Source organism: Macrobrachium rosenbergii, chromosome 17 (genome assembly GCF_040412425.1).
Source record: "Macrobrachium rosenbergii isolate ZJJX-2024 chromosome 17, ASM4041242v1, whole genome shotgun sequence".
Lineage (NCBI taxonomy): Eukaryota > Metazoa > Arthropoda > Malacostraca > Decapoda > Palaemonidae > Macrobrachium > Macrobrachium rosenbergii.
In genome coordinates this window covers 5,155,908-5,172,007 of record NC_089757.1, presented here as the reverse complement: position 1 = coordinate 5,172,007, position 16,100 = coordinate 5,155,908, and the positions used below count along the sequence as shown (strand labels likewise).

Sequence of the window (16,100 nt, the reverse complement as noted above, 5' to 3'; positions counted from 1 at the left end):
TCAAAGAACTATACAAATAACCTACTTTAATACATTGCTACAACAGTTGTCATGATCTTTTAATACAAAGAATACTTACTTATAAAAAAAGCAGTGTCTTTTAGAAATGTTACCAAATGATGTAACATGCTCAACTTAAAACCTGTGACCAAGTGTATCAAACATGTGGCCAAGTTTAACAAACACAGGAAATAAATCCTAAGATGCCAATGGCATGGAAGAACAAATGAAAAAGAATACTTTTTTCAATTCAACCTTCCAGGAAACAAAAGATGCTTGGACTCTTCCACTATTGAATAATTTCAGTACAATTCAGTAATCAGAAGTCTGGATTTTTCATTTTTGAAATTTTCACAGTTGCTAACAGGAAAAACTGCCTGTGATTAAAATATCATGGCAAAAATACTGAACAACTATGTTTCAACATACACAATGAAACTTTTTTTCATATTTGCTTTTATTATTTTGGTATAAAAATTAAGATTCACAGTTACAAAAAATATTATTTTGGCTTTCACAACTTATCTTTAAAAACAAAATATGAAACTTCAACAGTCTTTTGATTAATTTTCCAGAGCAGATGAATATTCTATGAATAACTTGGATACAGTATTTCTGTTTTCATAATTTGATTCTTACCTCAACACCTCAATTTTTCTGTTTTACTCTGCACTGGGATACCAAATGCTTTTTCATTTGCTTTTTGACAATTGCAAGACAGAAACATACCAATCAATACTACTCTAAAATTGACAAGTACAGTATCACACATCAGAAACTCATGTACCAGTAATTGTGATTTGAGTATGATGGAGAATTTAGTAAAATTCCTAACTTTATTATTTAAGGCAAAGCATTCACCTATAAGTACCAAGGCACATTTGACCAGTAGTGATGGATATATTCCTGCTTTACAACTGTAATTCCTATAAAATCAGTATTGACACCAATATAAGTTATGAACAATTTACATGAGAAATGTGGGCAAAGATGTTGCTCATTGTATCTCACATACTGGTATGAGTATTGTTGCAACTACCAGTTCATGGTATCATACAATCTTTTCTCCTACCTTATCATCATCACATATAAAACATGAAACTCCTCTGTTGTTTTTACAGCATCCTGGAATTCCTTTTTCTTTACGTATTAATTTGGTCCCAGTATACAAAATCTACCTTTATAATGTGGGAGTACAAAAAAAAAAAAAAAAGGGACAGACATTTTTCCACTATTTTTGTTGTGTTTCACTTTTAAAATTAAGAAATAATATTCCTCTAAAATCTAATTTCTTACCGTAATTAGGTAAAACTTCACTGATTTGAAAACCCATCCTCCTAGTCCCTGCAAAATAAGAATTTATTGAATATATGGTACACAAAGTGAAGAAAAGGTCATCAACCAGTATTGGTATTCAACGAGTAAAAATAAAATATCACAAAATTCTAATATAAATTTTTTTTTAAAGCAATTTATATTGTTCTTAGGTATAAAAACCAAAGCTTTTTATATGGAATGTCTTTGGTGTGCATGTGTAAACCAGTTAACATGGGCCATGCCATAGTGGAGGTAGGGGGTGAGTGGAGAATGCAACCACTCTACCCATTCTGTCCAGCCACTTTTTCTTTGACTTTTGTCAAGAGCGGACTCATCATTCACTTCACCTTTGCGTGATGTTGGATTGGGATGAGTAGCCTACTACTTTCAAGAAATTTTGCCTTAAGAATTATGTTATTTTCTGTGGTTTTTTCGTTTGCTTTGGTGCCTGTGTTGCCTTGTTTTTCTCAAATGGAAAAAAACATGGGTGAAAGCAAATGCTAATATCAAGCAGGTTAGTGTAATCTTGTGGAATGATACAGAACAAAAAGAGGACACACATTTTATGTAGCTATTCAGACAATGTCTGGCCAACTGAAAGAATAAATTGTCTCGGATGCAACAGTATTGCCAAAATGGGTATTATTATTATTACCATGACATGCATATAATGAAGGAGGCTTTGGTTGTACATAAACATGTGAATATTAATAATAATAATAAACATATAATTATTAATATCCATAATAGTATAATAATGATTTCTACCACTAGTCTTGCTCGTGTCCAGTTGTTTGAGCGAGGTCAAGTTAGGTGAAGACAAATTGAGCGAAGTCATTTTGAGCATATAATAGATTATGGCATTTTAAGTGATTCCTATTGAGCGATGTCACTTTTAACAAACCTCTAACTGTTTTTTTAAGACGTTTTGAGCAAAGTTGATAGAAATAAAACTATACTAGAATAGCAATAAAAATACACTAGAAATATATTTTTATTACTGTAAAAAGAACAAAAAATTAAAAACTTTTTAAATAAGAAAAAAATTTATTCTAGAAATTCAGCAATGCTTTTAACTCTTCTAAGTTCTTGTATCTACTGTTTTTTTGTGAAGGTTCTCCTGAAATTATTCCCAAATATTTCGTCCTTTGTAGACCCTCTTCCTTTCTTAAAGTCTCTTAGTAGAGCCAAACTGTCAGGTGATTACAAGATAAACTGCCTTGGAAAGCAGTGTGCCACCCTCCTACAGCATTATTTTTTCATGGGAGATTGAACTGAAACCTGCTAACAGCGTTCCAAACAGATAACAAAAATTTAGGTCTCCTTCTATGGTTGTTTGCCATTGGACGGCCAATATAATTGTCTTCGTTAAAATATCTCTTATTCACACGTTGGTAATCTTTCTCCATACACTCTGTCCTAAATGGAAGAAACATCCTGCTATACTTGAGCGCGGGAGTGCGGGTTACTGCATTTCTTGAAGCAATTTTGAAGTCTATCAAAATGGAGATACGGTCCTGCAAAGGTTCTAGTAATTTCAATTTGTTGAATACTACTGTGTAACTTTCTTCACATTTATTCATGAGTAAAACATATGCAAGGTATTACACTTTCCTTTATCAATGCATGCTCTGTAAAAATTTGTAAAATACTTGGAGCTGTTTTGAATGTTCTGTCAGCTAACCAGTGACTATTATCTCTCAGCCACGGAAGACTCTCATTAGTGCCGAAAATTATAACTCTTTTCTCATCACTTATACTACTGTCACGAGGAATGAAATTATCGCCCATGAAAGTAGACCACAGGGATTCCCGCATAACGATGGATGCAGCTGATTGAAGGGGTGGAGGGTAGTTCCCCATAGCTCTTCGCCTCCTAGATACGGCACATTTCAATTTTGATCCAATCCTCACTGCAAGTTCGTTTGGTAAACCAGCAATGGCATCTTGGAGTATGCTTCTTGGCGATCATGTGTCGTTTCAGCAGCTTTGCAGACTTTTTCTTTAACCCTTTCTTCGCCAACTTTAACAGGATTGGGAGCACGCGAGTGTTCTCCTTTCTCAGTGCAATTTCTGTCCCTTTCGTATTCCAATGTGGTACTTAATCATCCTTTGCAACCTTTCACTTCAAAACACCATGTAATTGTTTGAGTAGCTTTATCCTTTCTATAAATGAAACCATTATAACCTATCCATGATGGGTTAGTTTTGAATGCTACTAAGAACTGAATACCTGGTTTGAAATTTCCAAGTAAGAAGATGAAAAAAGAAGTGACTTGAAAAACATTAACGGCCATTTAAGTTGTTAATTAAGAATGCTTCTAATAACTTTGAATAAGTGATTTTAAAAACATAACAGCCAGTGAAGCTAATAACCAGTCATGGTAATCGCTTAAAAGCAACCTTCGCTGAAATTATCATTTGCTCTTAATGTTTCGTTCAACCTGACTTTGCTGAAAATTAACTTCGTTCAAAAGGAATAGAAACAAGCACATTAAAAGCTTTTAAAGACGACATCTCCAAGCCAAACACACCTTGCCAAAAAGAAAATGCATGTTGGGTAATATAGTACTTGGGTGCAATGGTACTTGATACGCTATTGGCTGGCATCATGTAAAGCAGCCAAGATGCATCTCCACAAGGCTTCTGCTTTATCTACCAGTTCACCGCACTGCTCATTCACTTGAAACATCTGATTGTTTGCTGCAGTGTTTTCATCTTTGTGCATGTATTTATTAACCGTGCAAGATGCCTCCAAAACATCCTAATTCTTCTAAGCAAAAAGCCTAAGTGCCAGAGGAACGTAATGCTTTACAACAGAAGGCAGATCTCCTGGATATGTTGACGTGGCAGGGAAGAAATTACACAAAAGTAGCCCGCCATTATGGCATGAGTTAGAGTACTGTGAGGTAATTAATCATTTATTGATGAAAGTGTTTACAGTAATGCACAAATATACTGTAGCATATAAATTTTACATAGTAATTAATTACTGTAATTTCATTACAGTCATTTTCTGAATTATAAAGTATTTTGACAAGTTCTAAATGTTTTCAGGTACATAAAGAAGAGATGGAAATAAGAAATAAGAGTGTCTGTCAAGATGAGCTTCTTGGATAGTGCCAAGAAAGTGTCAACTATGTATGACAAAAACATCGTCAGGATGGAGACGTCATTGGCAGTGTGGATTAATGACAGTAGGAAGAAGAATATCCCCTTGACGGCAACATTATCCGTGAGAAGGCAAGACAGCTGTACCAGCACTTTAAGACTCGTGACGACACAGAAGGCAGTGATGTACAGGAAGCAGATTTCATAGGCTTCGATGCCAAAGAGGAGGAGGAGAAAGAGCCACAAGCAGAAACACTGTCAGCTCTTCAAGGTTTTCAGGCGAGTAAATGTATTTACATGTGTTTGTGTGTTCAGTGTGGAAGCACATGCCTTTTTGCATACCTGTATTTATTTTTAAAATAAATATGAGAGCAGTTAATCAGCTCAGTGGTCTGGTTAAACTATTTTAGCAATAATAATACTGTAATAATCAGGCCAGCAAGGGGTGGTTCCAACATTTCCTGAGGAGATACCAAGTGAGGAGTGTTTTGCTGCATGGGGAAGCTGCATCAGCCGACACGGAAGTGGCTGTGATTTATCCAGAATCTTTCAAGAGTCTTTCAAGAAGATCATCAGCAATAATGGCTACCTTCCAGAACAGGTTGGTTTTAATTTGATTAAATTTTAACTTATACCCTTTCTCTTTATCTATTATTATATTATTACATTTTTTTAACAATATTCGTTGTTTTTTACAACTTAAAATGTCTTTAGCTTTATACTTTATTGAATAATTTTAATCCTTTATTCCAGGTGTTCAATATGCATGAGACTGGATTGTTCAGGAAGAAAATGCCTTCACTAACATACCTCATGCAGGATGAAGCCAAAGCCCCTGGGCTCAAGGCCCAGAAGGATAGGGTTACCCTTATGTGTGGAAATGCATCCGGATTTGTGCTGAAACCAGGCCTTATATGCAGGTCTGCCAACCCCATGGCCCTCAAGAAAAGAACAAACATTTGCTGCCAGCATTATGGATGCACAACGCCAAGGCCTGGATCACCCAAGTCCTTACGTCTAATTGGTTCTATCAGAACCTCATCTCTCAAGTAAAGGATTATCTCAACGACTTGGGCATGGAGTTCAAGGTACTGTTGGTTATGTACAATACTGGTGGCCACCCTGTGGATCTTTATTATGACAGAGTCTGGGCCAATTCCTCCCAGCCAACACCACCTCTCTCCTCCAGCCTATCAACCAGGGTGTGATCCGTGCCTTCAAGGCACTTGACACTCAGAACTCCCTCAAGCGCCTGGTGAAGGCAATGGAAGCTGACATAATAAATAAAAATAAAAGAAAATAATTGAATAAAAATAAATAATAAATAATATTAAATAAAAATAAAAATATATTTACATAAAATAAATAAATAAAATAAATAAAAATTAACAAAAATAAATAAGTAAAAATAAAAATACCCCAGAAAATTAAATAAAAATAGAATTAAATAAAATTAAATTAATGGACTACTTGCATAAATTCACAGTAGCTACATCTGTCTGTCATCGGCCAATTGTTGAATGACATGAAGGAGGAGACCCTTAACAACTGCTGAAAAAAGTTGTGGCCGGAGTGTGTTCACAATTACAAGGGCTTCTTACCAGAGGAAATTCAACATTAAGCCACTCATAAGGCAGTACAATTGGTGAGAATGCTTCCATGACATCACTGAGGATGAAGTTGGCACCCTCATTCATGCCCACTCTGACCCCTGACAGACCATGAATTAGAAGAGCTGATGAAGTCTGCCAGCGAGGATGAAGACATGGCAGGTTCAGAGGATGAGGGCCTGTCTGTCTGGACTTATCAGGATACTCAAGGAGGTGAAGGAGAATTTTTTGGCATGGGATCCTTATATGGAATGCACCCGAAAGTTTACAAATGGCCTTGAGGGGTTATTGATGCCCTACAATAACCTCCTCAGCACCATGAAGCAGTGACACCTATCACCAGTTTTTTCTCAGTGGTGAAGAAGGACCCTCCAAAGCATCCCAAAACCCCTGAAGAAGTGCAATTGGTAGAGGACGTACCTGAAGATGGGGAAGAGATGCCCCCAGAGGACGTGTAACTCCTCTGCTTTGCAGTATAGTCATTCATTCATCAGATTGCACAGCTAATTCTTCATCATCATCTTCAGTCAACATTAATCACTTCCAGAAGGTAGAATGAACAATAGAATTACAGTACTGTACCTACACAGGTAACAGTACTCTATTTACAGTGTTATTTGTGTACTGAACTGAATATTAAATTTAGGCCACTTGCCAAGCACTGGGACCTATGAGGTCATTCAGCGCTGAAAATTATGTTGAAACAATTGTAAAGAGAGGGTGGAAAATAAGATGGAAGAAAGATCTTATGAATGGAGGTGCAGCTAGGGGTCAAAGGGGCACTGCCAAGAACCCTAAGTAATGCCTACATTGCTCTAAGAAAAAATCCTCAAATTAGTGAATTTTCCACAATAATTATGGAGATATGTTCCATAGAAAAATCCACTAAGTTGTATGGATAAAGGTTTTCATTACACTGTATACAATGTAAAAAATAGAATCTTATGTTGGAAGCTGCTAGGAAAGAGGTTTTCATTTTATAAGCAGAAAAATGGCACACCAAAATGGAAATTCAGGTGATACTCACCCTAGTTATCAATGAATATTGCCCTGAAACAAACTTATAGAAAACAAAGTTTGGTATGTAAAATATAAAAAAAGCTTACCTCTACGTGGTGGTACCTTCTGTTGTATCCAAAGTATAAGCTTCTACACTTAAATGCTGGGGTAGGAACTGCAAGAAGGGAATGATCATTTTACATCAAACACTTGGTAATACAAAATTAAAAAGGCTCATAACACATTTTTTTCACTGACAATAATTCAGACATTTCACTGGTGTATATGGACAGTTGGTAAATGACAGAGTATTTATATGGACTATGCAGGAGAGTTGCAACAAAATTGATGGGACTGGAAATGGGGGTAGTCCTGTGGTGGAAGAGGTCAATTCATGTTTGTTTTAGTCTTCATTTATCTGCACCTGGGTAATACCTGGTGGGTGTACTCTCTGGAACACATGCTTAAGAATGGACCTTAAGATTATTGTATCTTGTCTAAGAAATCGATTTCCATTGTTATCCTGATAGATTCATATTCTCAGTTTTACTGATGGTGCCAGATTCATTTAAAATTGTATGGGCAGGTACTTTTCAATAACAGCTCTGTCTCACTCCAATGTCCCTATGTAATTTATGGTATGACCATTATCCCTTGTATGTAATTTATGGTATGACCAGTATCACTATGTATGAAAATGTCAGGGCTCTCTAAACCTTATCTCACCGATTGCTTATGCTCTTAATCTTGATGAGATGGATCTAGTGGTCTTCCTGACATGAATTTCATTAGTTATTGCATGGAATTTTATGAACAGCAGCATCTACTTGTTTTTGTATTTAAATGTTACTGTAATAAGCAAACTATTGATGGATTTAGTCTAATGAAAAATAAACGGATTGTCAGATTTGAGGTATTCAGTTAATTTTTTCAAGTTTTCAATATAAAGAAACTTTAATTCATCATTATACAGTCTCTGTTACTATATTTGCTGGACTTCTACAAGACATTTTGTTCACTTTGTTGATAGCCCTTCTATATGACTGGTAGAGTATGGGTCATATGTTAACTAATTGTATCAAATTCTCATCATTATACAGTCTCTCTTACTATATTTGCTGGACCTCTACAAGACATTTTGTTCACTTTGTTGATAGCCCTTCTATATGATAGGTAGAGTTTGGGTCATATGTTAACTAATTGTATCAAATTCTTTTTCCAGATACCCATGTGAAGGTCTTAAGCCCTTTATGATATCGATGGTGGCCAACCATGGTCTTTACTGACAAACATCAAACACCATGATAACTTATGAAGTGGATGAAAGAAAATGCAAAGTTAAGCATCCTATATGTGGGGAAGCCATATTACTTAAATTATTCATAGAGATAATTTACCATCTTTTCCCTATTCATTTTTAAATTTAATGTTTAGCACTAACATTAACCTCTCAAAAAATTCATTGGATTTCCCCAGCTATTTCCCAGAATGTAAAGATATCATTTCATTTGTGTATCTAAGCCAGTTTGAACCCTTTCATCACTGGACAACTGCCATTTCCAATCCCATTAACACTGTTATTCCACACCCGTATATTCCAGATAAATAATTTTGTCACTTATCAATTGTCCACATTTACCAGTTAAAATATGTGGTTTGTTGTGTAAACTGTATTTATCATGGAATAAGAAACATGTACAAGTTCGCATATCTGGGATGTACGAGTACCTAATTAACTAATATTCATTCTATTATTTTACTCTTGACTAAAGTTTTTTTGGATACAAATAAAATTTACACCATTATCCTTCTTTCAAGAAATTAAAAATTTTTAAAGTAACATTTTTCATAGGATACAAACCTACACTTTCATAAATAGTTTCTCACACAAGGCGTGCTTCAGCTGTCATTGACTCAAAAACAAACCCTATCACCTAAGCCTGTGCCCCCTAATGACCTCGGGCAGCCTAGCACATCCACTCCTAATCGGTCTCTGCATCTAGTCTTATGCTCTTGCTGGGGATAGATAATGACTGGAGGAGTGGCTGAGGTGGGTAAAATACCCTTATGAAAGTGTAGGTTTGTATCCTATGGAAAATACAAGTTAACTTAAAACTTTGAAATTTGTCCTGACGGGAATGCAAACCTATACTTTCATAAATGGAAACTGACTCTTAGGTGGGAGGATGATCTGTCCCTTAACTTAAGGCACCACCAAGATGGTGATTCGATCTTACAGCGCTTTTTCAGTGCCGTTAACAGCGTTTTACAGCACCATAACTTGATGTTGCATCAAGTTACGGCACCGTTGACGATACTAGCAGCAAGAATAGGCATCAAGTTAACGGTGCTTACAGTGCTGTAACTTGATGCAACATCAAGTAACGGCACCATAACTCAGGTTGCAGCGCCATAAGCACAGTTAAAGCACCGATAACGGAGAAAAATTGACTTACAGCGGAAATCAGCTTGCAGCACGGTGCTGGAACGGATCCCCCGCCATAAGTTGAGGACGCACTGTACCACCTGTTGGGCTGCTACTATGGGGCCCAAAGTGTAAGTGTCCAAAGACTTGGGGGCTAGATCCCCCTGATAGGAGGTGGTGAAGGCAGCCTGGCACTTCCACATGCCCACCTTCAGCAACGGCAGGAAGGAGTTGTTTCTCCTATATGCGATCGAAGGAGTTGTTTCTCCTATATGCGATCGAAGTACCTATGGCACTGATGTTATGGGCCTTTACTCTTTCTGGGAACTCTTCCCCTGTCTCTGTTGGAGTTGTAGGCCCTTGTGATGACTTCTTGTACTTGAGATTGTTCTTTGAGGCCTCCTCCTTTGTTTTGTTTGTACAGGCAGTCCCCAGTTATCGGCGGGGGTTCTGTTGTGACGGCACAACGACTACTGAAAATCGCTGATAACCGAAAATCGACGATTTTTCAGCAATTTTCGGTGCCAAAAATTGCCGATTTTCAGTTATTGGCACCTCTGTTAGGTATGTATCGGCGCCAATACCTAATTATCGGTGCTGATAAGTGGAAATCAACAATTTTCGGCCCAGATTTTCGTCGCTAGACAAGCTCCATAAAACCCGATCGCCAATAACCAGGGACTGCCTGTAGTGAAGAACAGCCTTTTACACCTAGCCATATGGGAGGCTGTTCTCTCTAGGTACTGCCTTAGGCTCTCACTGGGCACATCATCATCTCTTCATCTCCCCTGATGAAGTCCTTCAGGGAGGGGATTGAGAACCATTCAGAACTGAGACTCAGGACTGAGGGATCCTGGGTCTTGCCAAAAACTTCGGTTTGAACTGTGAGGACAGGAAAGACCAACCTTCAGAGTGAGTGACGACATAGAGGGGCCAGATGCAAGTGCCGGGGAGAATACAGTCCGCAAGGTAAGGTCCCTGTCCAAAGCCTGGCAAAGGATCACATATGGGGCTCCCCATAAGCTAGAGAGAGAGGATCTTGATGATGTCTCACTCTGGTGCCCAACACCACCCTCAGGGGACACTTCCTCTGGAAGCCTGTGATGAAGGCAGACAGTTCCCTGGATCTCAACATGTTTAATACCCCTTGGCTAGAAGACCTGCTCTTGTACCCCTTGATGGCAGCCACTGGAGGGGACCATATCCCCTCTGATGTCACTGACAGTACTCTGTTCACTTCCCCTAGTAGACTCTGACCACGGAGGGTCTGGTGGCTGCAGAGTCCTTTGAAAAACCATTCTTTCTACTGAGCGGCTGGATAGCCTCTATCTGTGAAGTGGGGGGCAGCTACATTTTGATGGCACCTTCCTCTGTGCTCCTGCATCTGAAGGCTGGGTGGTTGAGGCAGCTCCCTCGGGATGATAGAAAAGTGTAGCAGATCAGCACAACACTCAGCCTCTGGCCACAGGGGTGCCATTAGGGGTCATCTGAAGATCTTGGGAATGGTAAGAATCTGTTTAGTACTCTTCACAATTGGCTGCATGGAGGGAAGGCGTACACATCCAGATGACCCCTAATGGCACCCCCTGTAGCCAGAGGCTGAGTGTTGTGCTGATCTGCTACACTTGTCTTGTATTGTCTGGTATCATGGAACAATACAGAAGCAACTTGGTCTTGGCGGCTGTTGCAAACAGGTCTATTGTGGAGCCTGCCACAGATCCACTCCGTTCTGATGACCTGGTCCTTCCTGCTGGGCTGGTCTGTGATGACATTCTTTTTCCCCAGAATGTACCTAGTCAACAGTTTCAGGTCCCAAGAGGTTGACCACTCATGCATTGTCACTGCCAGATCATGAAGGATGTTGCGGGGGACTGTTACTCCCTGCTTGTTGATATGAGCTACCACCATCATGTTTTTGCTTATCATGATAACCAAGTGGGCCTCCAAAAGGTGTCTGAACTGCTAAGTGTTAAAAACCATGCCACTTTCATTTCAAGAAGGTTTACGTGTTCTTTGCTCCACAAAATGCACTCTCCTTTGGTGGTTTGCTGAGGGACATTCCTGGCATTAGGTTGGTTGGGTCTCTCAACTTAGGTCCTCCTTCACCTTTTGCGTCACTTCTATAGGCTTTTCCTGACGCTGCCAGGTCTCCATCTGCCGCTGGAGGGATCGGAATTGTACTCTTCCCCTCAGGACCAGTTTCTCAAGGGAGACGGTGTCCCACCAGGACCTGCCACTTAGCTGGTGGGGATATCTTGGAGAGGAAATAGAGATGTCCATCAGTTTGGCTATCTTCTCCTGTGAGGGGGAGAGCTCTCACCAATTCTGCATTCAACCTAATGCCCAAGTATTCGATGCTTTTCTTGGGCTCTAACTCAGACTTGGGGAGGTTCACCTCAATGCATAATGTCCAACACAGGTTTAGCATCAAGTCCCTCACCTTCTCTACTTCCTCTTGCAACAGGATGATCAGCTAGTCGTCTAGGTACCTTTGCAGATGGATGCCTTGCAAAGAGACCAATTGGAAGACCCTTGTGAAGACCTGGGCAGGTGAATGTGGGATGTGGAAGCAGGCATCCTGCAGGTCCACTGAGATCACAAAATCCCACTCTCTTATGGATGCCAGGAATGACTGGGGCATTTCCATCAAGGGCATCTGTTGAAGGTACTTGTTCAGGGTCGACAGACTGATCATCAGATGACACTCTCTGGATGCTTTCTCCATCAGGAAGAGGCAGCTATAAAGCTTGGGGAAGTTGCCTAACACAACCCTTACTGGCCCCTTCTATTCTGTTGCATCACTTTGGCTTCCTTATGCAGGGCTCTCCCCTTTGGTGAGTCTGGCCTGTAGGACAGGAACAGGATGGGGTGAGGAACCAGGGGTGCTCTTGTGGGGCCAAAGAGCAGCCTATACCCTACTTCAGGATTGCTACTGTCCACTTCACACCCGTACTGCTGCCACACCATCCAATTGTTGGCCAGGCAACCCCCTACCCATGTAAGCTAAATGGGGAGTCTCTTTTTTTTTCATCTTGAGCCTCCTCTCTTTCCTGGTTGGTTCCTCCTGTTGGCTGGATGGGTTGACTGAAATGACTGAGGGGCCACCATTAAAGCTCGGCTGTCTGTACCTAGGTCTCAGGGAAGAACATCTCCTGCTGATGTTGCACTGCCCACCCAGTGGGTTAGCCCTGCTCACCCTCTGTCTAGGGAGGAGGTGGCTTGAGAAAAGAAGGTGTCCCTTGATTCCTCCTTCCACATTTTGATGGCCTTCTGGAGTCTCTCTGGAGAGAAATAACCCAAGGAGTCCTGCAACGGACTATTCCACAGTGACAGCCAGTTCTCCCATAAAATGTTCCTCTGGACCATCGAGAGGAAAGACTCATGATGTCTGAGAATGATGCCCACAGATGGACTACCTAACACACTACATATGACAGGATCTTCCCTGACAGTCCTAGATACATCCTAAGGGTGGGCCACTTACCGGGGTCTCTGAGTCCTTTCATCTCCACAAGCCATGCTGCTGATAACTCTCAAACCAGAAGATGGCTCTAATCCACATTCTTCTTTGGGGACCTCTGGGTGTGCAAGGTCCTCCTGGTCCTCAGGGTCTACAATGTTCCTCTCCTCTCCTCTTGTCTCCTCCTGGGTGGCTGACAAGGATGTTTCCCTGCTGGGGGTGGTGGTCTGTCTATGGGGGTCCTTCTCCATCCTGTCCTCTGTAAGTTCCTGACACTGATCCGTGGGGTGGAACTCTGGTAGCACTGGTAAAGGGGAAGTCCTTGTTCTACTGTGGTCGGAGTTTGGTGGGGTGTCTTGACATTCGTAGCTGTGGGAAGCGGAGCAGGGAAAAGACATGTTCGACGGGGTCTGGAGCCTCTGTCCTGCCTCCCCAATTGGGTTTGGGTGGCTCTGCCACTGGACCTAACCCTGGAGAGGCAACATCTACAATCTCTGTGGGGGCAACCTGAAGGCACGCTCCGCCATTCCTATCCCAACTCCCAATGGAGAGCTGGATTTCCTGATGTAGGTGTTGTCACTTGATAAGCCCCTGCTCCATCTATTCCAATCCACTGTTTGGCTCCTCCTGGATGCTGAGCTGTTCTGAAGGTGCTGGCTGGGCACAGAGCAGACAACTGATGAGGTGACGGAGGCAACAGACGGAGACCTCTCTCTGCTACCCAACTCCAACACTGCTACCGAACCCTGCTCCAGGTACTGATGCTTAAGTGGGGGAAAGAAGGAAGTCCTGTAGTCAGATATTGACCTCCTCGTCAACACCGGTGAATTCTCTCTTTAAACACCTATTGCTGAGATCAAGGGGGATCAATCTTCTGGCAGAGGTATATTCCAGTTGCCCAGAACAAGGATTGGAAGCTGGCCATTGCTGCACAAAGGAAGTTTCTTCCTGACGAGGGAGGGAGCAAGGCAGTTGCAAGAGGTCTAGGGGGCTTAGGGGAAGCTGGGATGGGAGGAGGAACTGGCTGAGGGATTATTGTATCTCTTCTTTCATATCCTCTTCTCATAGAGGGCCCAATGTAACTCCAGCCAGTCTACACACTCATCACAATTCTCTTCTCTAATACAGTACACTCTTTCCCCTGGCCCCTGCACAAGTTGCACACTGAGTGTGGATCAACCACTAAAGGGGACATGGACTTACTGCAAGGCTAATCTTTCCCTACACAACACCTAAACTTGGGCATATCTTCAATCATAGCATCTTGCACACGGGCAAGAGAGGTTAAACATGTGGCTTGCATACCACAGACAAAGGGATATCAACTAAAAAGACCCCTTTCCTCTCAAAAAACAAAATACATTACACAGCAATAACTTTGGCTGCTGGAAGGCACTTGAAAGCACAGCAAGTAGGGAAGATAACAAACACCAAGAAATTTTCGCACACGCACACATGGTGATCAAAGGAAATCTCAGCAACAAAAACAGGAGACAGTCAATGACAACCGGACGCTCTGACGGCTGAGAATTCGATGGATGAGCTACGCTGCCTGAGGTTGTAAGAGGGCACAGGTCTAGGCAACACAATTTTGTTTCCAAGTCAATAACAGCCAAAACATGCCTTGCATGGAAAACCCCATTTATGAAAGTGTAGGTTTGTATTCTTGTCGGAACAAACCTCATATGATAGGAATATGACTTTTATATGAAAAACAATGCCATTTTTTTGTTGCTAAGAAAATTAAAAAAAAACACAGTTGACTGCAACAGTTCTCAATTAGTACAAAAACATGTCATTAAAAAAGATAGTCTAATTCAAATGATGAAAAGGAATGGAAGTTCAAATAATGAAGACACTGCTCTTTCCCCAGTAACACTAATTTCTGTCTGAGAGGGAGAGAAATACCATGAAATATGAGTACAAACAGTGATATGTACTATGGTTACAGAAAAATGTAGAGAGAGGGAGAGAAAGAGCACAGTACCTACTATACTCAATCAACAAATTTTTCAACTAAAAATTTCTCAAACCTTTGTTTAAGCCTTCAGTTTTCTGCAACTTTCAAAATCTTAACTCCTTGCCAGCTAACTTTGCATGGCAAGGAATTTTAATAATATTTTGTTACATTTCTTATTATGCTCTTATTTTTAACTGGTATGTTTGTGGATAATTTTGATTTGATTTTAATGAAGATGCTATAAAAGCAGTGTTCAGTAGATCTAAAATCACAAAAGACATGAATGGACAACATAATACTGTTAGGATAATGAATTACCTTTTATATCCAAAAGAAATTATGAATTACCTTTAATACCCCAGAGAAATTATTTCCATACATTAAGTTACAAAAGTTAGCTAATGTATTTCCCCAAGTTGAAGTTCTACAGACAGAAAATTCCACTATGCAGCCTTTTCTACCTCCCACTAAGAAGTTAGTTTTTTTGCCAGAGAAATTACCACACACACAATACCAAGTAAGTTTTTTGCCAGAGAAATTACTACACAAAGAAATGCCTTACCCTTCAAAGTTAGGTTGTAAGGAGGGGCCATTTTCATCCATGCCTGTGAGACCCGACAGCTTGAAACAAAAAGCAGAGAGATTTGAGAGAAGCAGTTCTATGAATCTGAGATATGTAGTTTTAAGTTTTATTCAATTCTTCCTATTAAAACATTTTTAGTGACATTGTAACCATTACTATAAATATCACCACACAACATACTGACAAGGCTAAACAGCCAGTCCCCAGTTATCGGCGGGCTCGGGTTATCGGTGATCTGGTTTTACGACACTTGTCTAGCAACGAAAATCTGCAATTTTCGGCGTCAAAAATCACAGATTTCCGTTTATCAGTGCCAATAATTGGGTATTGGCACCGATACATACCTAACAAAAGCACTGATAACTGAAAATTGGCAATTTTCAGCACTGAAAAAGTGTTGATTTTCGGTTATCATCACGCCATCAAAACGGAACCCGTGCCGATAACCAGGGACTGCCTGAAGTGTTAATGAAACATCCATATAAAGAAAAAAAATGTGTTAACTCAAAAGCTCAAATGATGCTATTCTCCTGAAAGCAATAAGACACAGCTGCATATTTTTTTGCTGTTACTATTTTATAATACTGTATTTAATGAGAGAATGAGTTGCCTTTCTCAACTCAAAAGGAGTGGAT

At 40.2% G+C, this 16,100-nt stretch overlaps 1 protein-coding gene across 1 annotated transcript in view; it reads right to left on the bottom strand.

The window, feature by feature from the left end:
* Window positions 1-11: 11 nt before the first annotated feature.
* The window catches only part of Mvl (Malvolio), a 64,344-nt gene continuing 48,255 nt past the window's right edge, over window positions 12-16,100 (bottom strand). Inside the window, 3 exon segments of the mRNA XM_067119469.1 lie at window positions 12-1,344; window positions 7,145-7,212; window positions 15,445-15,503. Of these exon segments, the coding sequence (XP_066975570.1) occupies window positions 7,194-7,212; window positions 15,445-15,503 (78 nt within the window). The 3' untranslated portion in view covers window positions 12-1,344; window positions 7,145-7,193.